At 43.2% G+C, this 21,976-nt stretch overlaps 1 protein-coding gene across 2 annotated transcripts in view; it reads left to right on the top strand.

The window, feature by feature from the left end:
* Positions 1-21,976, top strand: part of LOC132404277 (oxysterol-binding protein 2-like) — a 383,310-nt gene that overhangs the window by 281,887 nt on the left and 79,447 nt on the right. For both annotated transcript variants that reach the window (XM_059988436.1, XM_059988435.1), the window contains exon 4: positions 314-512. In XM_059988436.1, the coding sequence (XP_059844419.1) occupies positions 314-512 (199 nt within the window). The remainder of the gene's footprint in view (positions 1-313; positions 513-21,976) is intronic.

Genomic DNA, 21,976 nt, shown 5'->3' with positions numbered 1-21,976 from the left:
CAGCTCTAGGAGTCATGCAGCACAGAAATGAGCCCTCAGCACACCTAATCAGTGACGACATTAAACACCCATTTACACTAACATTTTTTTAATTCTCCTCACACTCCCACCAACTTCCCCAGCCCCTCCTCCCAGATTCTAACTCTAATCTGCATCAGGTCCAGAGTAACAATTATTTTGTTCTCCTTTACACTTGTGTGCTGGAAATGGCATTAAACAATCTTGAACCTTGAGAAATAAATCGAGATCTGAATCTGAGTTTATCCTCTTTGTCGCTTTGTTCCTGATAAGAGTTACTGCTTCCCGTCCTCAGGCATGCCGCGACTTTCTGGAGCTAGCAGAGACACACAGTCGGAAATGGCAGCGAGCCTTGCAGTACGAGCGTGAGCAGCGTGCCCGACTTGAAGAGACGATCGAGCAGCTAGCCAAGCAGCACAACAGTCTGGAGCGAGCCTGCCGTGGAGCGCCGACACTGCCAACCAGCTCCACAGAGGTCTCCAACGCCAGCAAAGGTAAGCCTTGGGAGTTCAACAACACACAGAGTGCAAGAGGAACTCAGCAGCATCTATGGAGGAAGATCGACAGTCAATATTTTGGGCCGAGACCCTTCATCGGGACTGGAAAGGAAGGAGGAAAAGAGTTGGTATAAAAGGGTGGAGGGAATGGGTGGACGGACCCATGTGAGGAGGCGAAAATAGGCAGATGGAGGAGTGGAAGGGGGAATGAGATGACAAGCATGGAGGTGATAGATGGAAGCGACATGGAGCTACAGAAGATAGAATCTGATGGGTGATAGGACTGTGAACCGTGGAATAAAAGGAAGAAGGTAAAGAGGGGAAACACAGACGGGTGATAGAACACTTCTTACCCTGTCACTGTCAAGAATGCTATTCCCTTCTCGCAATTCCATCTCTGTCACATCTGTTCTCATCATCTCGCTTTCCACTCCTAGTTTCCTGTCTGCTTTCTTCAGAAAACAGTGTTTTCCTCACTGCTATCAATGCAGAACCTCATTCCATCTGTCCCAGACGTACAGTGATAGAATCTCCTTCATTGTCACCTACCATCCATCAAGCATCCGAATCCAACACGTAATTCTCCAAGGCTTCTGCCATCTCCAATGATCTTCCTCCACCCCACCTCCGTTTTCCACAGGGATTACTTTCTCCAAAACTCCCTTAACCGTTTGTCCCTTCCCATTGATACCCTTCCAGGCACTCATCCCTGTAACTCTTAAGTGTCCCTGCACTCTTGCCTCACCAACATTCAGCACTCCAAAACAATCCTTCCAGGCGAGGTATGTAAATCCACTGGATGCAGTGAATGTCATTTATAACATCCTTTGCTCTCAGCTGGATCTCCTCTACATCACTGAGACCTGATGCAGTTGGGGTGTCCTTATCAAGCACCTTCTCTCCAACCACTGTAACGGCCAGGATTCCCTCATGACCAGCCATTTTCATTTCACTTCCATATCCACGTCCTCCTCTACTACCAAGTTGAGATTAAATGTTGAGACTAGAAGAACAGCCTCTTGATAGTCTCCAACCTGATGACATGAAGGTCAATTTCTCTAGCTTTTAGTAACCACTCCCATCTGTCCCCCTTTTGCATTCCCTTATTACACAGGCCCCATCGCTGCTTCTCTGTCCCTCTGCTATCACTCACTCATTCCTCCCTTCAGTTCCCCTCCCTGTGTCCTTCCCTTTATTCCATGGTCCACTGTCTTTTCCTATCACCACCCAGCTTCTGACATAATTCCCACTCTCCCCTCTCCCACTTGCCGATCCCACCGCCCCCGCAGGAAACACCATTCACCTGCTAGCTCATGCACCACCCACTTTTATACTGCTATTTCCCCTCTTTTTTCCAGTTCTGATGATGGGTCTTGTCCCAAAACATCAACTGACAATTTCCCTCCCTGGATACTGCCTCACGCATTGAGTTCTTCGAATATTTTGTATGTGGCTCCAGATTTCCAGCAGCTGAATTCCTTTCTTCTGTCCCTGTGAGAGTGGCATTGAATTATCTTAGTGCTAGGAAGGGAAACTTCCTAGCACTAAGATGCCCTAAAGCAATCAAATTTCAAATGTTAATGCAGGAGAAATGATGATCAAATCATAGCATGGCTGTCACTGTCAATTGTCTCCTCCTTATTCAAGAAATCTGGGAAGCTAACAGAATGTTATCTTATGCTGAGGGAATTCAATATTAATAGGGAGGTTATGATTCAGTTATGTAGGACATCAGTGAGACCGCATCTGGACTGTGTGCAGTATTGTTAGCCTGAGTTAATGAGGGCGGTAAACAATCACTTCAGCTTAACTGGACAGATTTCTGGGATGGGCAGATGACCTTATGACGAAAGGTTACCAGGCTGGGCTTGTAGCTGCTTGAGTTTCGAAGAGTGAGAGGTGATTTAATGGAAACATGTAAGATTCTGAGGAGACCTGATATGTTGTATGTGGATTAGATGTTTCCTCTTGTGGGAGAGTCTAGAATGAATGATTATCAATTTAAGAATGAGTGGTTGCTAATTTAAGACAAAAGAGGTGAATTATTTTTCTCACAGAGTCGCAAGTCTTTGGAACTCTCTTCCTGAAAGCAGGGTAGGGGAAGTAGCATCTTTGAGTATTATAAGGCAGAGGTAGATAAAGTAAAGATAAAGATTAGATTTATTTGTCACATGTACATCGGGAGATCAGTGAAATGTGTTGCTTGCGAAAGTCAAATCAGCAAGGATTGTGCTGGTGTCGCCACGCTTCTGGCATCTACATAGCATGCCCACAACTCACTAATCTTAACTGTGCAACTTTGGAATATGGGAGGAAACCAGAGCACCCGGAGGAAACCTACATGGTCATCAGGAGAACATACAAGCTTCTTACAGGCAGTGGTGAGAATTGAACCCTGATCACTGAATGCTGTAAAGTGATGAGCTAACCACTACACTGCTGTGGCACTGACAGTAGATTTTTGCAAAGCAGGTGGGTGAGAAGTTACAGCATAAATGCAGGCTTGAGGCTGTAAGCAGGTCAACCATGATCTCATGATATAGTGCAGCAGGCTCAATGGGCTTAGTGGCTGAACCCTCATCCTGATTCTTGTGTTTGTACCTATAATGAAATGCCTGGAGGATACCAGAGAGCATTGTATGCTTACTTTTCAGAACCATCTGTACAGGAGTAAGGTCTTACAATAGAGGGTTCTCAATGTGACCACACTGGCTTTAGTAAAGCTCATGAGAGGCTCATTTGGTTAGTGACGAAACACAGAAAGCTTCCCAAAAATATACCATTGGCAAACCTCATCTTCTGACTTTTATAATTGTCCTTAGTAATTGGGTCTCAGTTGTGTAGTGATTACCTCTAAGACATTATTACAAATGAGCAGTTACATTTATAAACATGTTTGTAAATCATTTTTCACCTTGTTTACCACAATAGTTAGCATTGATGTTAATTTGAACATGGGTAATTTTTTTTAGTTTCCTGCCATTAAAGTCTTCACCAATGTTGCTTCTTGAGCAGAGTTTTACTGAAGCTATGATCCCTTGGAGTTTCTTTTCTTTATTCTGTTTTTGGGATCTGGGTTTTGCTGGCAAGACTGACATGCGTTACTCATCCGTAACTTACCTTGAGAACAACATAATGAATAGACCACCTTGAACTGTTGTAAGGGAGTTTTTTTAACCTCTTGGTTTGTTGTACTCATTCAGGTAAGTGGGGGGGGGCAATGTTAGGGTTAGGGTACACTGAAGGATATTGGTGTAGGACTCAATGTTAACGCCATCGAATCAATGCCTCTCACATGTTGCAGATGGTCATTGCTTGGTGCTCAGGGCCACTTTCAGCCCCTAGCTGCATGTTACCTACTCTTACTGCATGCTTCATTTGCTAAGGAATCACAATTGAATTTAATGTTGTGCAGTCATTAGCAAATATCCCTTCTGACCGTGTGATGGAAGGAAGGTCATTGATGGAACAGATGAAGGTGGTTGGTCCCAGTGACATTCTGAGACTGGAACAATTGATTGTTCTTGGACCAGCGCCTCAGAGCCTGGATTGTTTGTCTCAGAATAGAAAACTTCAATGGAGTTTTAGTATAGGTGTCTAAAGTCAGGAAATCAGTCAATAAAAGAAACTAAATACTGTTTCCATTTGGAGTGTGTCAGTTATCAGAGATTTTCAGATAACTAGCAAAACAGCCAGAGGCTTTATGATAATTATTTTTCAGTATGGTCTGGAATCTGTTGATACAACAGATTCCATAGATATGGCCCAGTCCTTCACAGGTAAAGCCCTCCCCACCAGTGAACCCATCTATACAGAGCACTGTTGCAGAAAGCAGCATCAATCATCAGGGATCCACACCACCCAGGCCATGCTCCCTTCTTGCTGCTGCCATCAGGAAGAAGGTACAAGAACCTCAGGACTCACACCACCAGGTTCAGGAACAGTTATTACTATCAGGCTCTTGAACCAGTGGGGATAACTTCATGCAGCTTCACCTGCCCGACTACTGTCCCACAATCTACGGACTCACTTTCAAGGACTCTTCATCTCAAGTCCTCCATATTTATTGCTTATTTATTTGTTTGTTTGTTTATCTAATTTGTGTGTTTATTTTTCTCTTTTGTATTTGCACAATTTGTTTTTTGCAGTTTGGTTGTTTGTAGCCTGTAACTTCCCTTTCAGAGCTGATCTTTTGAACCACCTGTACAACCTGTTGTGAACTGAACTCTCAAAGATGCAGGACAGTTGCCGCATGGCACGTACAGGCAGAATGGAGGCAGCAGAGCCCGGGTCCGAGAGCAGGGAATGAGCTAATGTTTGACCATTGCTGGAGTGCACTTGGAGGTGAGTTAATGCAGCAGAACCGAGGCAAGGCAGAGCCAAAGTGGTGGGGCCTGAGAACAAGCAAAGACCCGAGGTGTGATCAATTTAAGCAATGGGTAAATTGGAAAAGTCAGGTATGGGTCGAATCAAGGCAGCAGGGCCCAGGCCGGAGATCGTTTTGAAGCAGCAGGACCTGGGTCTGAGAGTAATGAATTACTTGAGGATTGATCGATTTATGTGCCAGGCTGAATCAAAGACTTCGGGTATGGGCCGAATCAAGGCAGCAAGGCTCGGGCCCTAGAGTGTAGTGAAGCAGTGGGGCCCGGGCCAGAGAGAGGAATGAAGCAACTGGGACCATGTCCGAAAACAAGGAGCTTTGGACGATTTAAGTACCTGGCCAGATTGAACAGGTCAGGGTGTCGGCACAGAGGTGAAGGACAAGCCAGTTCATCTTGTTGCTCCGCATGGTTTACTCGCCTCTGTCCAGAACTGAGGCTGTGGCCTGCAGCTAACGGGCTGAATCAGCTGCGGTGATGACTGGCTTTGTGGCTGTGGACTTACTTTTGTAAACTTGTTTGTTTGGATTTGTTTGCATGTTTGTTTTTTTTCTGCACATTGGGTGATTGATGGTCTTTTTTTTAATGGTTCTATTAGGTTCAGTTGTTTTGTGCTGCCCTGTAAGGAGACATATCTCAAGGTTGTATATAGTATACATAATTTGATAATAACTGTACTTTGAATTTTGAACTTTGTCTCCTCTGTTGGATGCCATTGTTCATTGGTTTTTGCATTTACTGAGTATGCCTGTAAGAAAATGAATCTGAGGGTTGTATATGATGACATATATATAATTGATAATAATTTACTTCGAACTTTGAATGAAGACTTAAAAGGAAGGCATTCTAGGACTATGAGAAAGGACTAGGGGAAGGGAGTGTTCATTCCAAGAGCTGTATCAGTACAAATGGTTAAATGGACTTGTTCTGTGAGTCTGGGTATCAGATGTAAAAATATAGGAAGTCTTCACCTAACAAGTGCCTCTAATTTTAAACAGCTGCAACCAAAATCTCATCACTGAAGTCTCATCAAATAAAGTTTTAAAATGTGATTAGAACAGTTTTCATTTCTCAATATGCTGAAAGCACCAGAGCAAATTGGTAAGTACAGGATAAGTGCTTAATCAGTTGCCGGTAATAGGCTATACACTTAACATGTTATAATTAGCTTCTGAGTTAATGGTAAATGGTTGGCATCATGTGGTATTGAGTTTGAAAGGAACTACGCCAAATTTTTCGTTTTGTTTAATTGATCTATTAGTTGGCTTTTAAAATGTTATCTAGGTCAAATGGAAAGACATTTCATTCCATTTTCCAAAGGGTCAGGATTTAAGTAGTGCCACATAAAACAGTTTGATATTTCTGTCATAATCCTTGATATTTCACAGAGTTTACTGAAATGTAAAGCAAGAAGAAATCCATTGAGAATTGTAGGGGATGTGAGAAAATTTTACAGGAGTGCATTGTGTTGTTAATCAAATCTGTGCCGATGTTTTCATTCAACTCCATGTTAAAATGGCACCAGTTCTTCCCACAATGTCAAAATGACCCTCACTGAGCACATCAAACGGCAGCTTCTTTTCCATCCATCTACCCATAACCTCCAGTTTCCCAAGTGTCTTTCCTTCCCTATTTTCTTAGGATTGCTTGCTGGCACTGTTCAAAATCTTTCCACAAGTGTGCCATTGTCAACTCCCATCTCCTTATGTTTCTCCCTCTTTCTCTCTCATTATCCCTCCCTCATCTCTCCTCTCTCCCTCCCCAATGTCTCCCCCTCTTCTCCCCTCCTTTGCCCCCACCCCCACCACCACTTCCACCTTCACAATTTTATTTAGTCATTTGCAAAGATAACATCATTGTTTGTCACCTTTCATTGACAGTATCCTTGCCTCTGATATCTTTTCTACTCTTCCACCACTAATTTCAGGTTAAACCAGCCATTTTACTTACATATCGCTCTATTTTACCCTCAGCCTAGTTTCCCAGCCAATAGCCTCTCTATTGCTATCATATCTGTTTCATCCCATGATCCCTTCCAGCTGCACAGCCCTCTAAAACTAATTCTAGTTTCTTTGATTTGTCACAGAGCTGGTGACTTGTCAGCATGATCCCAGTTCATTGCTACAGATGCCTGTGGAGGCCAAATTAGTGGAGATTGATAAGTTCTTGATTAGTAAGGGTGTCAGAATTTACAGAAAGAAGGCAGGGGAATGGAGGTAAGAGGGATAATATATCAGCCATGATGGAATGGCAGAGCAGACTCGATGGGTTAAATGGCCTCACTCTGCTCCTGTGTCTTATGGACGTATGGACTAGGATCTGGAATTCTTCCAGCAGGCCAACTCACTTTCCCTTATGACTCTTCTGAAAAATTGTTGCATTTGATCATTTGTTAATAACCTGTTCTACAGACTGTAATTGTGTGACTAAAACATAGGGCTTATGCTAAAGGCATTATACAACTTAATTTATTTATGTGGAAAACAGCAGAAAGCAGTCACTATCAGACTGAGCACAGCTGTGGAATAACACACAAACAGGATGAAGGGGCTTGGCTCAAAAAGTCAGTTGTTTATTCTTCTCCCCAGATGCTGCTTGACTTATTGAGTTCCTCCAGTGTTTTGTGTGTGTTGCTCTGGATTTCCAGTATCTACAGAATTTCTTGTACTTGTGAAATAGGCAATCCTTTTGAATTCTTAATTCTACAAATGACAACTTTTATGTGACACTGCCATGATGTGTACAGAAGGTGTCAGACTGCAGTAATTTATGCAGAGGGAGTTACACTGAGGTGAAATTGCTCAGCAGTGCTCCTGTAAATAAGAAGTTGTACTGTGATGTTGTTGTACACAGAGAGCCATATTGCAATGATATTGTACAGAGGAGGTCACACTGCAGTTATATAGGGGGAGCTGCGCTGTTATGATTTATAGAGGGAGTCAAACTGCACGGATTTTGTACAATGGGTGTGATCAAGTATTATAGTCAATAAGTAATGAATATTGCTGTTGTAACCCTCTCACGTACTTGGCCTGTTTGCTAACTCTGCCTACTGCCACTTGACTCAGCTCTGAGGAGGCCACCTTTTATGAACCATATACGTTTAGGGTCAGTATGATTTGAGGTTCAACCAAACAGGAACATCGTGATGTTCCAAGTAAAGGAACCTTGAGCTGAGTCAATGCTGTGTAAATACTGCCCATACTCAGTTTTTGGTAGCCCAGAAATGACAGAACGAACACCAGCATAAAATTAGAAAGTATATTTACCAAATTTTCAACTTTAACAAACGGTTACAGAAAAGGAAAAGAAAAGAAAAGGGTCCATGACAGTGAAACCAGTCCAATGTGCACATAACGTTGGATCTCATACTGGAGTATTTGGGAGTGTATCTTTTACTCACATGCTGACCCACGGTCTACACAAAAACACCTGCCACATTCTGAAATTACGTCGAGGACCACCTCGAACAAACTGGCTCTCTCTTCGGAGTATTGACCCTTCCAACGGCATTCTGCCGTGACTTGTCTCGTGCCCCACTCCATAGCTCCCGCCAAAAGACCCCAAACCAGACTACTGTCCTTCAGAAATCTCTTCCCCTCAGCTCTCCAGAACCTTCTCTCACAATTCACAATCCTGATTGGCTGACTCAGTTGGAGCACATGGATCCTTATCTTAGCTGAAGCTAAAACACACTTTCCACCATGGCCCACTGCTTTTACAGAAACCTGCTCATGTAAACCACTTCTCAGCATAGCAGTGGAAATCTTAACCAGGGTAGTACACTGTGCAGCATTATCCCATTTCCCATGCATTGCCATATCACCGTTCTCATTTCCTTTTTTTCACTCACAAAATCTCATAAAAATCCTATTTTAAGACAGTAACTATTAAAATTGCCACTGAACAAGCTGTTTGCTGGGATATTTAATGGTCAGAGACATTAACAGTCATCAACTGGTTAAGGGTGGCAGAATTACTCTCTGGAAAGAATTTAACAAAGCAGATGGGTTTGTAAATAAAATTCTGATAATCTCATGGCTGTTACCACAAGGACTACTTTTTTTCCCAAATCCCAATTATTAACTGAGCTTGATCTTACTTTCATGTCATTGTGGAATTTGAACTCTAGTTTCTGAACTGTTCAGACATGTCTCTGAATTTCCTAATTTAACAACTGCTTCACCATTGTACCCCATAAATGTGAAATCAATATGACAACTAGTTTCAGCTATTGAATCTATCTATTTCCTATTTGACTGGACTTTGGCTACTGTAATTACTTAGATAGGATGTTCATACAGTGGTTTATTGTGCATGGTTGCGTTGGATGCACATGCCTGCTCATATTAGACTGAGACTGAAGCTATCCTGAGATCTCTGTGCTATGTGTATTGTGAATAAAAAGCTGTAAAACAGTCTGCAAATCCTGCAATCCATCATTAAGCTTTTTTTGGCATCGGTTCTGTGCAGCCAGATCTTGTATTCAAAGGAGAATTCAAGCTGGTTTCAATCCTAGGGCGGGTCCATGGTAATTTGTGTCTCCACATCAATTTCCACTGCAGGTATCACGGGAATCTGAAAGTAATTCCATTCACACGCATATTCAATCAACATATCCCTGTACATGTTATTACCACACTCAGATTCACCACCATTCACAGAATAGAGGTGATTTGGTCAGATTCCCATTAATCACACAGGAATAGCATTGTTGTTAGTGACTTGAATTAAATTGAATTTAAATTGAAAATATCCTTCAACAAATCCATTATTTTGTAGAAATACCAGTGTATACTTAAGATCTGATATGTTGCTACTTATTAAGGTGTGTGATCTGTTAGCTGTAATCCAAAGAGTTTATTTGAGAACATAAGGAATAGATGACGGAATGTGCCATTTAACCCTCTTGTGCCCACTCTGCCATTCAATCCAATTGCAGCATGTCATTTACCTCAGCGTCACTTTCCTGAGTTATTAGCTTCATGTCTCTTGACTCTCTTCATGCCTAAAAATGTAACAATATTTTTTGAGTATATTCAATGACTGAGTCTTCACTGATATCTTGGTTATATATGAATTGTGTAAAATGACGCCAGTTTCCTGCTAACCATTAATCTCCAACCATTTAAATCTACACCATCACTATATTGCTTATTGGATTGGATGACCTTCAGTTTTGCCAGGTTGTATTCCAAATGCCTGATCTGTGCCTTGAATCCTCTGCATTTTCCTCATATCACATGTTTCCAACTGTCCTTGATTATCAGTAAATTTAAATATAGTATATATGTTTGATCCCCTCATCCATAATCATTAACATTGCTTGTGAACAGCTGGGTCCACAGCATCAATCCCATTGGCCACCACTCCTCAATCCAAACAACCCTTGATTATCCCCTGTTTTTTTTTACCATTAGCCAATGTATCTTCAATATTATGTGCTCTAATGTTGATTAATGGTTTCTTGTGATTATTACAGGCTTTCTAAAAGTCCAAATGCACCACATCAATTGCCAACCACATCCAAAAAGACGACAATGAATTTGTCAAGCATAATTTCCCTTTCATAACTCAATGCTGGCTTGGGCCAATCCTATTATGATTTACCGAGTACTCATTCCTTTAATAATAGATTCCACTATTTTCCCTCTTGATATGAACTAACTGGCTTACATTACAGTTCCATGTTCTGGTTTTTCCACCTATCTTTATGCAATAAGGTTACATTTATTGCCATTTAGTCAGTGGAAATCATTCTAGAATATATATTATTGGCATTTTAAAAGACAACAACCAGTGCATCTACTATCTCTGCCCTCCCCACCCCCCACCCCACACACACACAGCTCCTTCAAAACTCTAGAATGTAGATCAGCAGATCCAGAAGACTTAATCTGATTTTAGTCACATTATTTTCTCCAATACTAATTTTTTGCAAATGCCAATTTCTTAGAGCTCCTCATTTCCTTTGAATCTGTAGTCCTTCAGTGTTTCTAGGAGGCTTGCTGTGTTTCTGTGAAAACACAACAAAATTCCTAAATACTTATCTAATTTCTCCTGTTTCAGCCTCCAGAGACCTAAGTTGTTTATCTGTGGGAGCTCTTACAATCTGTTTTTATGTTTCTCATTTACTCAAATTCATTCAATTTCTCTCTTATATTCTAATTCCTCTTTCCTTATCAGTGCTTTGGATGTCATTTGCTGAACGTGGAAATGTTCCCAATTCTCAGGCTCATTATTTTTTTATTTGGCAATATCATAAGCTTTTCCTTTGATCTAAAATATCTTTGATTTCTCTAGATAACACTGCTACTTGTTGGAGGGCTTTCACCTTAGTGACATATATTTTAATTACAATCTATATATTAAGCTACACACACAAAATGCTGGTGGAACACAGCAGGCCAGGCAGCATCTATAGGAAGAAGCACTGTCAACGTTTCGGGCCGAGACCCTTCGTCAAGACTAACTGAAAGGAGCGATACTAAGAGATGTGAAAGTAGTGGGGGGAGGGGGAAATGTGAAATGATAGGAGAAGACCAGAGGGGGTGGGATGAAGCTAAGAGCTGGAAAGGTGATTGGCGAAAGTGATACAGAGCTGGAGAAGGGAAAGGATCATGGGACGGGAGGCCCCAGGAGAAAGAAAGGGGGAGGGGGGGAGCACCAGAGAGAGATGGAGAACAGGTAGGGTGATGGGCAGAGAGAGAGAGAGAGAGAAAAAATAAGCAACAAATATGTCAGGGATAGGGTAAGAAGGGGAGGAGGGGCATTAACAGAAGTTAGAGAAGTCAATGTTCATGCCATCAGGTTGGAGGCTACTGTATCACTTTCACCAATCACCTTTCCAGCTCTTAGCTTCATCCCACCCCCTCCGGTCTTCTATCATTTCGCATTTCCCCCTCCCCCCACTACTTTCAAATCTCTAAGTATCTCTCCTTTCAGTTAGTCCTGATGAAGAGTCTTGGCCCAAAACGTCAACAGTGCTTCTCCCTATAGGTGCTGCCTGGTCTGCTGTGTTCCACCAGCATTTTGTGTGTGTTGTTTGAATTTCCAGCATCTGTGGATTTCCTCGTGTTTGCTTTATATATTAAGCTATTGCTTTTTACTGCCATACCATTAATGGAGTTTTCAGATCTACTAATGCCACATCTCATGCCTCTGTGGTTTGCTTTATTTGGCTCTGACATCCTCGTTTCAGATAGAAATGAATGATTGTATTCCTCCCTGTTCCCCCTACCTTCTTATTCGGGCTTCTGCCTACTTGCTTTCTGGTTAAGCCCAAGATATCAACTGTTCATTTCCTTCCACAGATGTTGCCTGACCTGCTGAGTTTCTCCAGGATTTTGTGTATGTTGCACTAGGGGGTATGACAGCCTTTTGGAACAAAGTATCTGGGTAACTTTTCCATTGCTGATGCATTGTAGTGTGGGAGTCTCAGATACCAAGGATCTTCAAACTTACTGCAGATGTGGGTCCCATAGGTGACAATGGTTTCCATCAACTCCTGCAGATGACAGCTACAATGCATCACTTGCTGCTACCTTCAAAAATTTATTTCATTCAGTACATTTATTGGCTGTCATTGTTAATGAATCCTTCCTCACATATTTTGTATGGTACTAAACACTAAGAGAAGCAAAGAATATGGATGCTGGTATTCCAAAATAAGAAAAATGTTGGAATTATTTAGCAGATCATACCCTGATCTGTTTATTAATTTCCATAGATGCTGCCTGACATGCTGAGTTCCTCCAGCATTTTGTGTGTGTTGCTATGGAGAGAGAAGTAGAACTTATGTTTTAGGTTAACGATCTTTTTTAGGTACTGATTACCTGAAATGTCAACTCTCCTAGACGTACAACACAGAAGCTAGCCCTTTGGCCCATGTTGACTATCAACCACCAACTTGTGAAAATCTGTTTCTTTGCCTCGCAGTCTCTCCTTCGATGCTGCTTGACCTGCCAAGTGTTCCAGTATCTCTAGAGCAACACACATCAAATGCTGGAGGAAGTCACACGCCAGACCTACTGAAGTGTCTTGGACTGACACAACAACTGTTTATTCCTCTCCATAGATGCTGCCTGATGTGCTGATTCCTCCAGCATTTTGTGTGTGATCTATTCATGGTTTAAGTGGACTCAGTTTAACTGGACGGGTGACCCCACGGGTTAAATGGATACAGCGGTAGGTCACTCTAGGATATAGCCTGGTCTTCACTTTTAATGAATTCAGAAGGAACCTTATTTTAAATGGACGTGCATGACAGAGGTTTGGTTCAATACAATAATAAATGGTGCAGACATGAACCAGTCCCAGGCCACATGTGAAACACTAGAACATGACAGCCATTTGTGAAACCACAGGTATCCTGTCCCTCTTCCACACAAGGCAAAGGGAGATAGCGTGAAATGACACTCTCACTCCCCAGCCACACCAATCCAGACATTGCATCAAAGGGAAAATTCAGATCGTCATTGTGAAAACACAGAAGAAACACCTTTGGGACACTGGGGCACCTGAAGAGCAAAGGTGGCTATCAAGAATATTCTCTGTATATTATGCCTTTGAAGGTTGTGCCCATTTTTTTTATTATTTCAAGCACTCTGGGAATGTTAGCATTAGACGAGTTCTAATCTCATTGCAGCAGCTGGCAAATCTAAATTGAGTTTAAGTCAGTTCAGCTAAAGTAAACGCTGGTTGCTTGAAGAATGAGACTACTGCATTAATAATGGGGAAAATAATCGGCTGAAATACTGAATGATTTTTTGGTTTGGTCCTTGTAGTAGAAAATACCACATCATTCCAATAGATAATCAAGGCTATAGAGAGGGAGGAACTTAAAACAATCTGTATCACTGGAGAAAAAATGTACTGCAATAAAGGCTGACAAGTCCTGTGGATCTGTGGGCTTTCATCCTGATATGTGAAAGGTACTGACTATAGAGCAACAATAGTGCATGAGGCCTTTCAGAAATCTCAAACAAGAGAAAATCTGCAGTCGCTGGAAATCCAAGCAACACACAAAATGCTGGAGGAACTCAGTAGACCAGGCAACATCTATGGAAAAGAGTACAGTCGATGTTTCAGGCCAAGGCCCTTCAGCAGGTCCTGCTGAAATCTGATGGTGGTGGGGAAGAAGCTGTTCCTAAAGTGATATGTGGATGTCTTTACCTCCTCCCTAGGTGTAAAGAGAGTAGAACAAGGGGCTAAGCATGCATTCTTGAGGTATGCCTCTGTTGACTGTATGAAAGAAAGAAATTCTGAGCAGCAGCCAAACAGTTAGAAGTGTGAGAAGACATAGCTCACTCAGGTTTGCTGATTGAGTACTTAAGGCATCGATTCACAGCAGTTTAATATTTTGAGCAACGGTCAATCAGTGATCGGAAGCGTGAGAAGAAGTAGTTCACTCAGCTTTGTCAAATTACATAAAGGCATCAATTTTTAGCAGTTTGATGTTTTGAGAAGTGACCAATCAGTGATTGGAAGTTATTGGCAAGAACAAATCAAAATAAGGCCAAGGCAAGCAGAACAGCCACTGTTGGAGTGGACAGTCTTAGGGTGGTTATTTGGGACTTCAGCTCTTCCAGGCTTCAGTGCGGAGACACTTGAGTGAGAGAAGGCGAGAAAGCTGTAGGTAGAGTTTTTTCCAGTTAATGTTTGTTTCCTTTGTAATTGCAGTTAGAACAGTGAGGATGCCAAGCAGCATAGTTGAATGCTCTTCTTACAGGATGTGGGAAGGCAGGGAGACCTCCAGTATCCCTAACAACTTCACCTGCAAGAAGCAAATTCAGCTGCAGATTCTAAGACTCCTGATTAAGGAGTTGGAGCTGGAAATGGATGAACTCCAGATCATTCTGGAGGCTGAAGGGTGATAGATGGTATGAATAGAGAGGTAGTTACACCCAATGTGCAGGACACAGGAGAATGGGCGACAGTCAGGAAGGGGAAAGGGGTTAAGTGCAAAGTACCATTGTCACCAGCCCCCCTCAACAACAGGTATACCACTATGGATACCGTTCAAAATCAAGTTCAAGTTTATTTGTCATTCAGTCATGCACAGGAATACAGCCAAATGAAACAGCATTCCTCTGGGGTCAAGTTACAAAAAATATGTAAGTATAATAATATAACCCCAAGTCCCTGAGTGTCATCGCCTATGGATTGATGGAGCATGATGTTATCCTGAACCCATGCTTCTGCAAGAACTAGCACAGCAGTTCCTCATTTTGCACAAGTGCCACTGCGGATGAAGGTATTCTAGCTTGTCCTGCAGGAGCAAACTCTGGAGAGCAGCACCAGTGGGAGGGACTACCCCCAGCCCAACAGGAATCCAGCAGTACATAACCAGCTCCAGCGTCTCCTTTGCTGAAGGACACAGCAGGCAACCCCGAGCCATAAAGACCTTATCCAACCAACAACAGAGGAAATACAACTCTCTCGCCGTCAGTCTCACCAATAAACCTACAGTACCAATGTCCAATAGGATCTTGCAATCTCAAGAAAAACATCCAAGCCAGTAAGGTCCACAGTTGTTGGATTGCTCACCGGTCTGACTCCTTCTTCCCTGGGTGGCTCCAACATGATGCTCAACAAGTTCAGCTCTACGACTATCCAGCAACTCACTAGTGGGGTACTAGATGTCCTTAGTATCCAGCAGTGTCTTGCGACCATAAAAAAATGTATAAAGGATAAACAATTGCACCTTTGTTTGGACCCAGAGAGGCTACCGTGTCCGAGCGTGCTGGCATCTCAGTGGAATCAATCCAAGAAAGGAGGAAGCAGGAAACTAAAGGTCGGCTTGCCCAGCATCTGTCATTGGGAAAATACGGGGTGTCCATTATTGCAGGGTGATGGTGAGACCTCATCTGGAGAACTTTTTACAGTTCTGGTCAGATTTAAGGAAGGATATACTTGCTTTAGACTAGAGGCATCACCAATAAGGTTCACTAAATTGTTACAGGATGAAAGTGTTAATTAATAGAGAACAGCTTGGGCCTGTTCTCATTGTAGATTAGAAGAACAAATGGTTGAGGAATGATCTGCGAGGAGTTGTAATTGAGGTTGTTGAGAAGTTGTTGCGCCTAAATGAGGTCATCTGCAACCAAGGAGCATATTTTCAAAGTAACAGCTTGCTGTATTTTGGAATTTCCTCTCTCAGGAGGCTGAGATTCTTTGTCCTCCCCTACCATAGAGAGTTGTGGAGGTGGAACCATTGAATAGATTCAAGTTGGAAATTGCCAGGTAATTAAATACCTGAGTATAGAGCATTGGGAGAGAGCAGCAAAAGGGTGTTGAGAAGAAGCTTGGAGCAGCCACACTTTTCCTGAACGGTAGTGCAGGCTCAGGGGCCTCTTGCTTCTCATCATCTCACTTTCAGTACGTAATCTGGAGTAAAAAGCTTGAGCCTCTGATAGACTCTATGTACCTGACAATTTGCTGAAAACTCTTGTGTTCATTGGCATCTTTTAGGGAAGAAAATCTTCCTTTTCTTCTAAGATAACAAAAATTCAACAAGCTGGGCAGCATCTGAGAAAAGAGAAGCAGAATATTCAGTTTGAATACCAGGCCAGATCAAAAGGAAGGGTCAGTACTTGACTCAGGAACTATGATGATATGATGTTTTTCTCTATCTTGGCTTGTAATGAAATGAAGTAAGATGGATCTATAGATTTAATATGTACTGAGACGTATTTGGTTTCCCTCCCAAAGATCTAGTCCCAAGTATTGGCATGTGCTTAAATTGGAAATGGGATCTTCCACTCTGCTCCTGTGGGTAGTGCCTTCCTGTTTAGTGTACTTGTTATAGTATCTCCGCTAGGTAAAGTCTTTCCCTCCAATATTTAGGAATGTGTTATAATTGGAAGGTCTGTTTTACTGTCATCAAACAACACTTGACCTTTCTCCAAGAGAGGGCATATTAAAGGAGATGTGTAGGGCAAGTAGGGCAAGTTTTCCTTTACACAGAGAGTGCTGGATGCTTGGAATAGGTTGCGCCCACAGGGAGTGGTGCAAGCAGATGTAATAGGCAAGCCCTCTTGAGGCCACACTACTGCCTCATCGCCTATCTCTCCAACAAATAAGGGAAACAGGTCTGTGACATCTCACGTTATCAATCTCTAACAAGGATTTCTGATCGAAAGAGAAACATCCAAGGCAGTCACTCATGGTTTCACTGCACGCTGCTTTCTCGCATCAACTCCAATGTCTTCAGGTGGCCGGCAGCAACGTGGTCTGGGCCCAGGTCTGCTCCTCCCAGCTGTCCCTCTGCTTCACTGTCACCAGCAGTCCGCTGGCTTCTCTTTCTCCAGCTTGCCATCTCCGGCTCATCTGCTAGCCTCTCCTTCGCCCAGCTGTGCAATGGCCTCTCCTTTTCCCGGCCGACCACCGGCTTCTCCTTCTCCCAGCCGACCACCGGCTTCTCCTTCTCCCAGCCGACCACCGGCTTCTCCTTCTCCCAGCCGACCACCGGCTTCTCCTTCTCCCGGCCGACCACCGGCTTCTCCTTCTCCCAGCCGACCACCGGCTTCTCCTTCTCCCAGCCGACCACCGGCTTCTCCTTCTCCCGGCCGACCACCGGCTTCTCCTTCTCCCAGCCGACCACCGGCTTCTCCTTCTCCCAGCCGACCACCGGCTTCTCCTTCTCCCGGCCGACCACCGGCTTCTCCTTCTCCCGGCCGACCACCGGCTTCTCCTTCTCCCAGCCGACCACCGGCTTCTCCTTCTCCCGGCCGACCACCGGCTTCTCCTTTTCCCAGCTGAGCAATGGCTTCTCCTTCTCCCAGCCGACCACCGGCTTCTCCTTCTCCCGGCCGACCACCGGCTTCTCCTTCTCCGAGCTGAGCAATGGCTTCTCCTTCTCCCAGCCGACCACCGGCTTCTCCTTCTCCCGGCCGACCACCGGCTTCTCCTTCTCCCAGCCGACCACCGGCTTCTCCTTCTCCCGGCCGACCACCGGCTTCTCCTTCTCCCAGCCGACCACCGGCTTCTCCTTCTCCCGGCCAACCACCGGCTTCTCCTTCTCCCGGCCGACCACCGGCTTCTCCTTCTCCCGGCCGACCACCGGCTTCTCCTTCTCCCAGCCGACCACCGGCTTCTCCTTCTCCCAGCCGAGTATAAAATCTTCCACTTGTCGGAGTGGTTCAGTGAACTGACAAGTTGGCAAAATCCTGAAGAGCAGACTGGGCCTGTCACAGGTAGTGAGAGAGACAACAGGAGAGAGAGTACAGCAGACTGGGCCTGTCACAGGTAGTGAGAGAGACAACAGGAGAGAGAGTACAGCAGACTGGGCCTGTCACAGGTAGTGAGAGAGACAACAGGAGAGAGAGTACAGCAGACTGGGCCTGTCACAGGTAGTGAGAGAGACAACAGGAGAGAGAGTACAGCAGACTGGGCCTGTCACAGGTAGTGAGAGAGACAACAGGAGAGAGAGTACAGCAGCCGTAAGGGCATCAAAAGTTGTGTCCTCACTATCCAGCTGTGTCCACATCCTGCACATCATGGGCACTAGCCTACCCAGCTTCCAAGATACTTTCATATGGCGATGTCTCAAAAAGGTGGCATCCATCATTAAGGACAGCCACCAACCCAGGGCATATCCTCTTCTTATTACTACCATCGGGGAAGAGGTACAGCAGCACCTACACTCGGTGTTTTAAGAACAGCTTTTTCCTCACTGCTATCAGATTCCTGAATGGTCCTTGAACACTACCTCACTATTTCTGCTTTCCTTTTTCGATGCTTATTTTATATACAGTAGATTCCAGATAATTGGGACACATCAGGATCGTACATTTTGGCCCAATTAAGCAGCTGCATCAATTACCAGAAGTTTCATGGAAGTAGTTTAAAAAAAACAAACTACCATTTGAGAATAACAAATTATTTAAATGAAATACAGAGCAAATTAAAACTACCAATATTACTGCAGTACTATAAAACTGTGTATCAGTTCCTAATAGTTATCGACAGAGGAATTTGTAAAGTGTACGCTGTCGTGTTCTTTTGATTGACTAAATGAACAAAAGCAGACACGTCATGCAGATAATGGGCTGTCTGCATTGCTTTCTTGCATGAAGCAGTGTCAAAAATCACTTCTTTCTAATTCGGCATAAGTCAGCTGACATGAATAACATAACAAACAGCAACAACTGACACTGTTTAAAAACTGTTCACTCTAAGTATGGTGTAGTGTCTAACAGCTACACAAATGCATGTGACTGTAGCTAGTTATAAACTCTTGCATCCTCCAAATCTTCATTTTCATTGTCACATTCAAGATGCTTGTCAATGCCTTCAAATTCTTCGTAGTTCCTGACATGCTGAAGTAGTGAAATCTTTTACTTTCACTTCAGGCTGTTTCTGGCATCTCCAAGATGCTTGAAACCGCAGTGAGCAAAACAGTTCCGAATAGTCTAACTTCTTACTTCTCACCAACTATCAGTGACAAAAATCAATGCTATTTAAACACTGTTCACTCAAAGCACAGTGTAGTGTCTAACAGCTGCGCAAGTGCACCCAACGGGTGCTAGTTAGAGATCGGCAACAGTCTCCTGCCCTAACTACACAGCACAGTGCCCCAAATGAAGGAAGGAAATCCCAGCTAGTTTCTCAATTCGTTTTTTGAGTTGTCCCAAATAAGCAGCTGCCTCAAGTAATGGGAATCCACTTTATTTATACAGTATATATTATTGCAATTAAAACTATACTTTGTGCATTGCACTGTAATGCTACCACAAAACAACAAATTTCACAACATGTCAGTTTGGATAGGGACATGGTCGGCAGAGGTATGGAGAGTTATGGTCCCGATAAAGGTCGATGGGAATAGGCAGTTTAAGTGGCTTAGCAGTTTAAGTGGGCCAAAAAGCCTGTTTCTGTCCTGTGCTTTTCTATGACTCTGTGTCTCGGTGATAATAAATCTGATTCTGATTCTGAATATATAAACGTCATAACTTGGCATCCATTAAACCTGACATTCATATATTCCCCCTTGAGTAATGAGCTGCAGTGAGCATGATTAGAAATTGATTTTTAAACCATTAGGAGAGCATTTTTATGGATGAGTTGCTGTTTGCTCGGTACCATGTTGGTCGTTGTGATTATGTCACAGCATGTTTCACTGTCACTACTGAAATTGTCAGCAGCACTCTTCACAGAAGGCACTGCTCCACAAGATGTAACAGTAAACTTATTCAGCTGCCTGCTAATTTCCAATCCATTGTGTTTATTTTTGGTGTTTGTTTTACATCTGCTCACAGAGCAGTATTTATTGTCTTGATCACCCTTTGAACTTGAGTTCACTGACCCAGACTGATATTTATTTTAAAAATTACTGTGCTTGTTTTCAATCCCCTTGTTGCTCTGCCCTTGTTACTATCTGACAGCCTGTTCTATTGCTCCAGGAAACCCCATCCCCAGAAACCAGTCCCCGTCCCATCAACAGACACAGTCCAGCTACCAATGGTCTCTCCCTCACTCTGAGGTCCTCTTTAAAACCAACCTATCTGGCTGAACTTTTGGCCATTGGGTTTAATGGCAGCACTTAGTGATGGAGTGGGGTGTAAGAAGGAGACACGGCTTTGTAGGTGAAAGATCTGCTAACTGCGTTGAGAGAAAGCAATGTGACAATGATAATCTTGTGTGACCCAAAGGGGGGGGGGGGGGAATGTTGTGGTGGTTATGTGATGATGTTTCCAGTGGTAGGTATGGTGGTATATGCCGATCTCTGGTGTCTTTTTGATGTCTTGCTGGTCTGTAAGCAGTAGATATACAGGGTAGCAGAATCCCAACAGCGTCAATCAGCTACCCAGGGCCGAACCTCATTGGAAATTTGCTTTGATCTTCAGCTAGTTCATAGAATATGAAACATAGAGCCTGCACTATAGTGCAATGTTCTTCAGCCCACAATGTTGGGCTGTCCTTTTAACCTACTTTAAGATCAATCTAACCCTTCCCTCCTACAGAGCCCTCCATTTTTATAGAACATGGAAACAGAACATAGTTCACATTTGCTTCTTCTTTGCTTGTTTTGCTCCTTTGTAGAGAACAAAGCACATCAATTTTAATACAAGGACAACTGGGGCCATCAGCTGTGGAAGGCTGACATGGGATTATTAGTGAATTTCTGTCTCAGTCTGTTCTAACAATCAATGATCGAGGGAAATTTCCATGCTGCATAATCATCAGAAACTCAACTCAAGCCAGGGACTTGTGGCTTCACCCAAAAGCTCACCAGGAAGTTGGATCATACCAGGGTTAGCAACCTTTCTACACTTAAGAAACTCTTAGATAGATGCATGGGCAATAAAAAAAATTGGGGGAGGGCTACGTAGGAAAGAAAGATCAGATTAATCTTCTTAGGAAGATGGTGTCCATCATTAAGTATTCCCACCACCTAGGACATGCCCTTTTCTCGTTGTACCAAGAAGGTACAGAAGCCTGAAGGCGCAGACTCGGCGATTCAGGAACAGCTTGTTCCCCTCTGTCATTCAATTTCTAAATGGACATTGAACCTGAACACTACCTCACTACTTTTTTTTGCACTACTTATTTTAACTTAACTGTTTAATAGACATATATAATTACTGTAATTTGTTTTTGTTCTCGATATTTATCATGTATTGCATTGTACTGCTGGCGTAAAGTTAACGAATTTCATAACATATACTGGTGATATTAAACCTGATTCTAATTTTCAGTCTAGGTTAAAAGGTCTGCATAACACTGTGAGCTGAGGGACCTGTACTGTGCTGTCATGTTCCATGTTCTGTGTTCTATCTCTCCATGTCTGTCGTCGTACAAACACTTCATGTCAGGACTCATGGCAGTGGCTGATGAAGGGTCTTGGCCAGAAACATCAATTATTTATTCCTCTCCATAGATGCCTGACCTGCTGAGTTACTCCAGCATTCTGTAAGTGTTACTCTGGACAGTGGCTAAGGTTTGTCTTCCAGGAGGCCAGCCAAAAAGCAGGGAAATGGAGGAGTTGCCTCTCTAGAACAGCATTTCTCACTGAATGTATTTTGCCGACACTGGTGTAAAGTGTGTGACATGTATCATAAACCTTGACTGTATTTTGCA

This window comes from Hypanus sabinus, chromosome 13 (assembly GCF_030144855.1).
Source record: "Hypanus sabinus isolate sHypSab1 chromosome 13, sHypSab1.hap1, whole genome shotgun sequence".
Lineage (NCBI taxonomy): Eukaryota > Metazoa > Chordata > Chondrichthyes > Myliobatiformes > Dasyatidae > Hypanus > Hypanus sabinus.
Note: the sequence above shows the minus strand (reverse complement) of the source record. Positions and strands in the feature narration are given on the sequence as shown.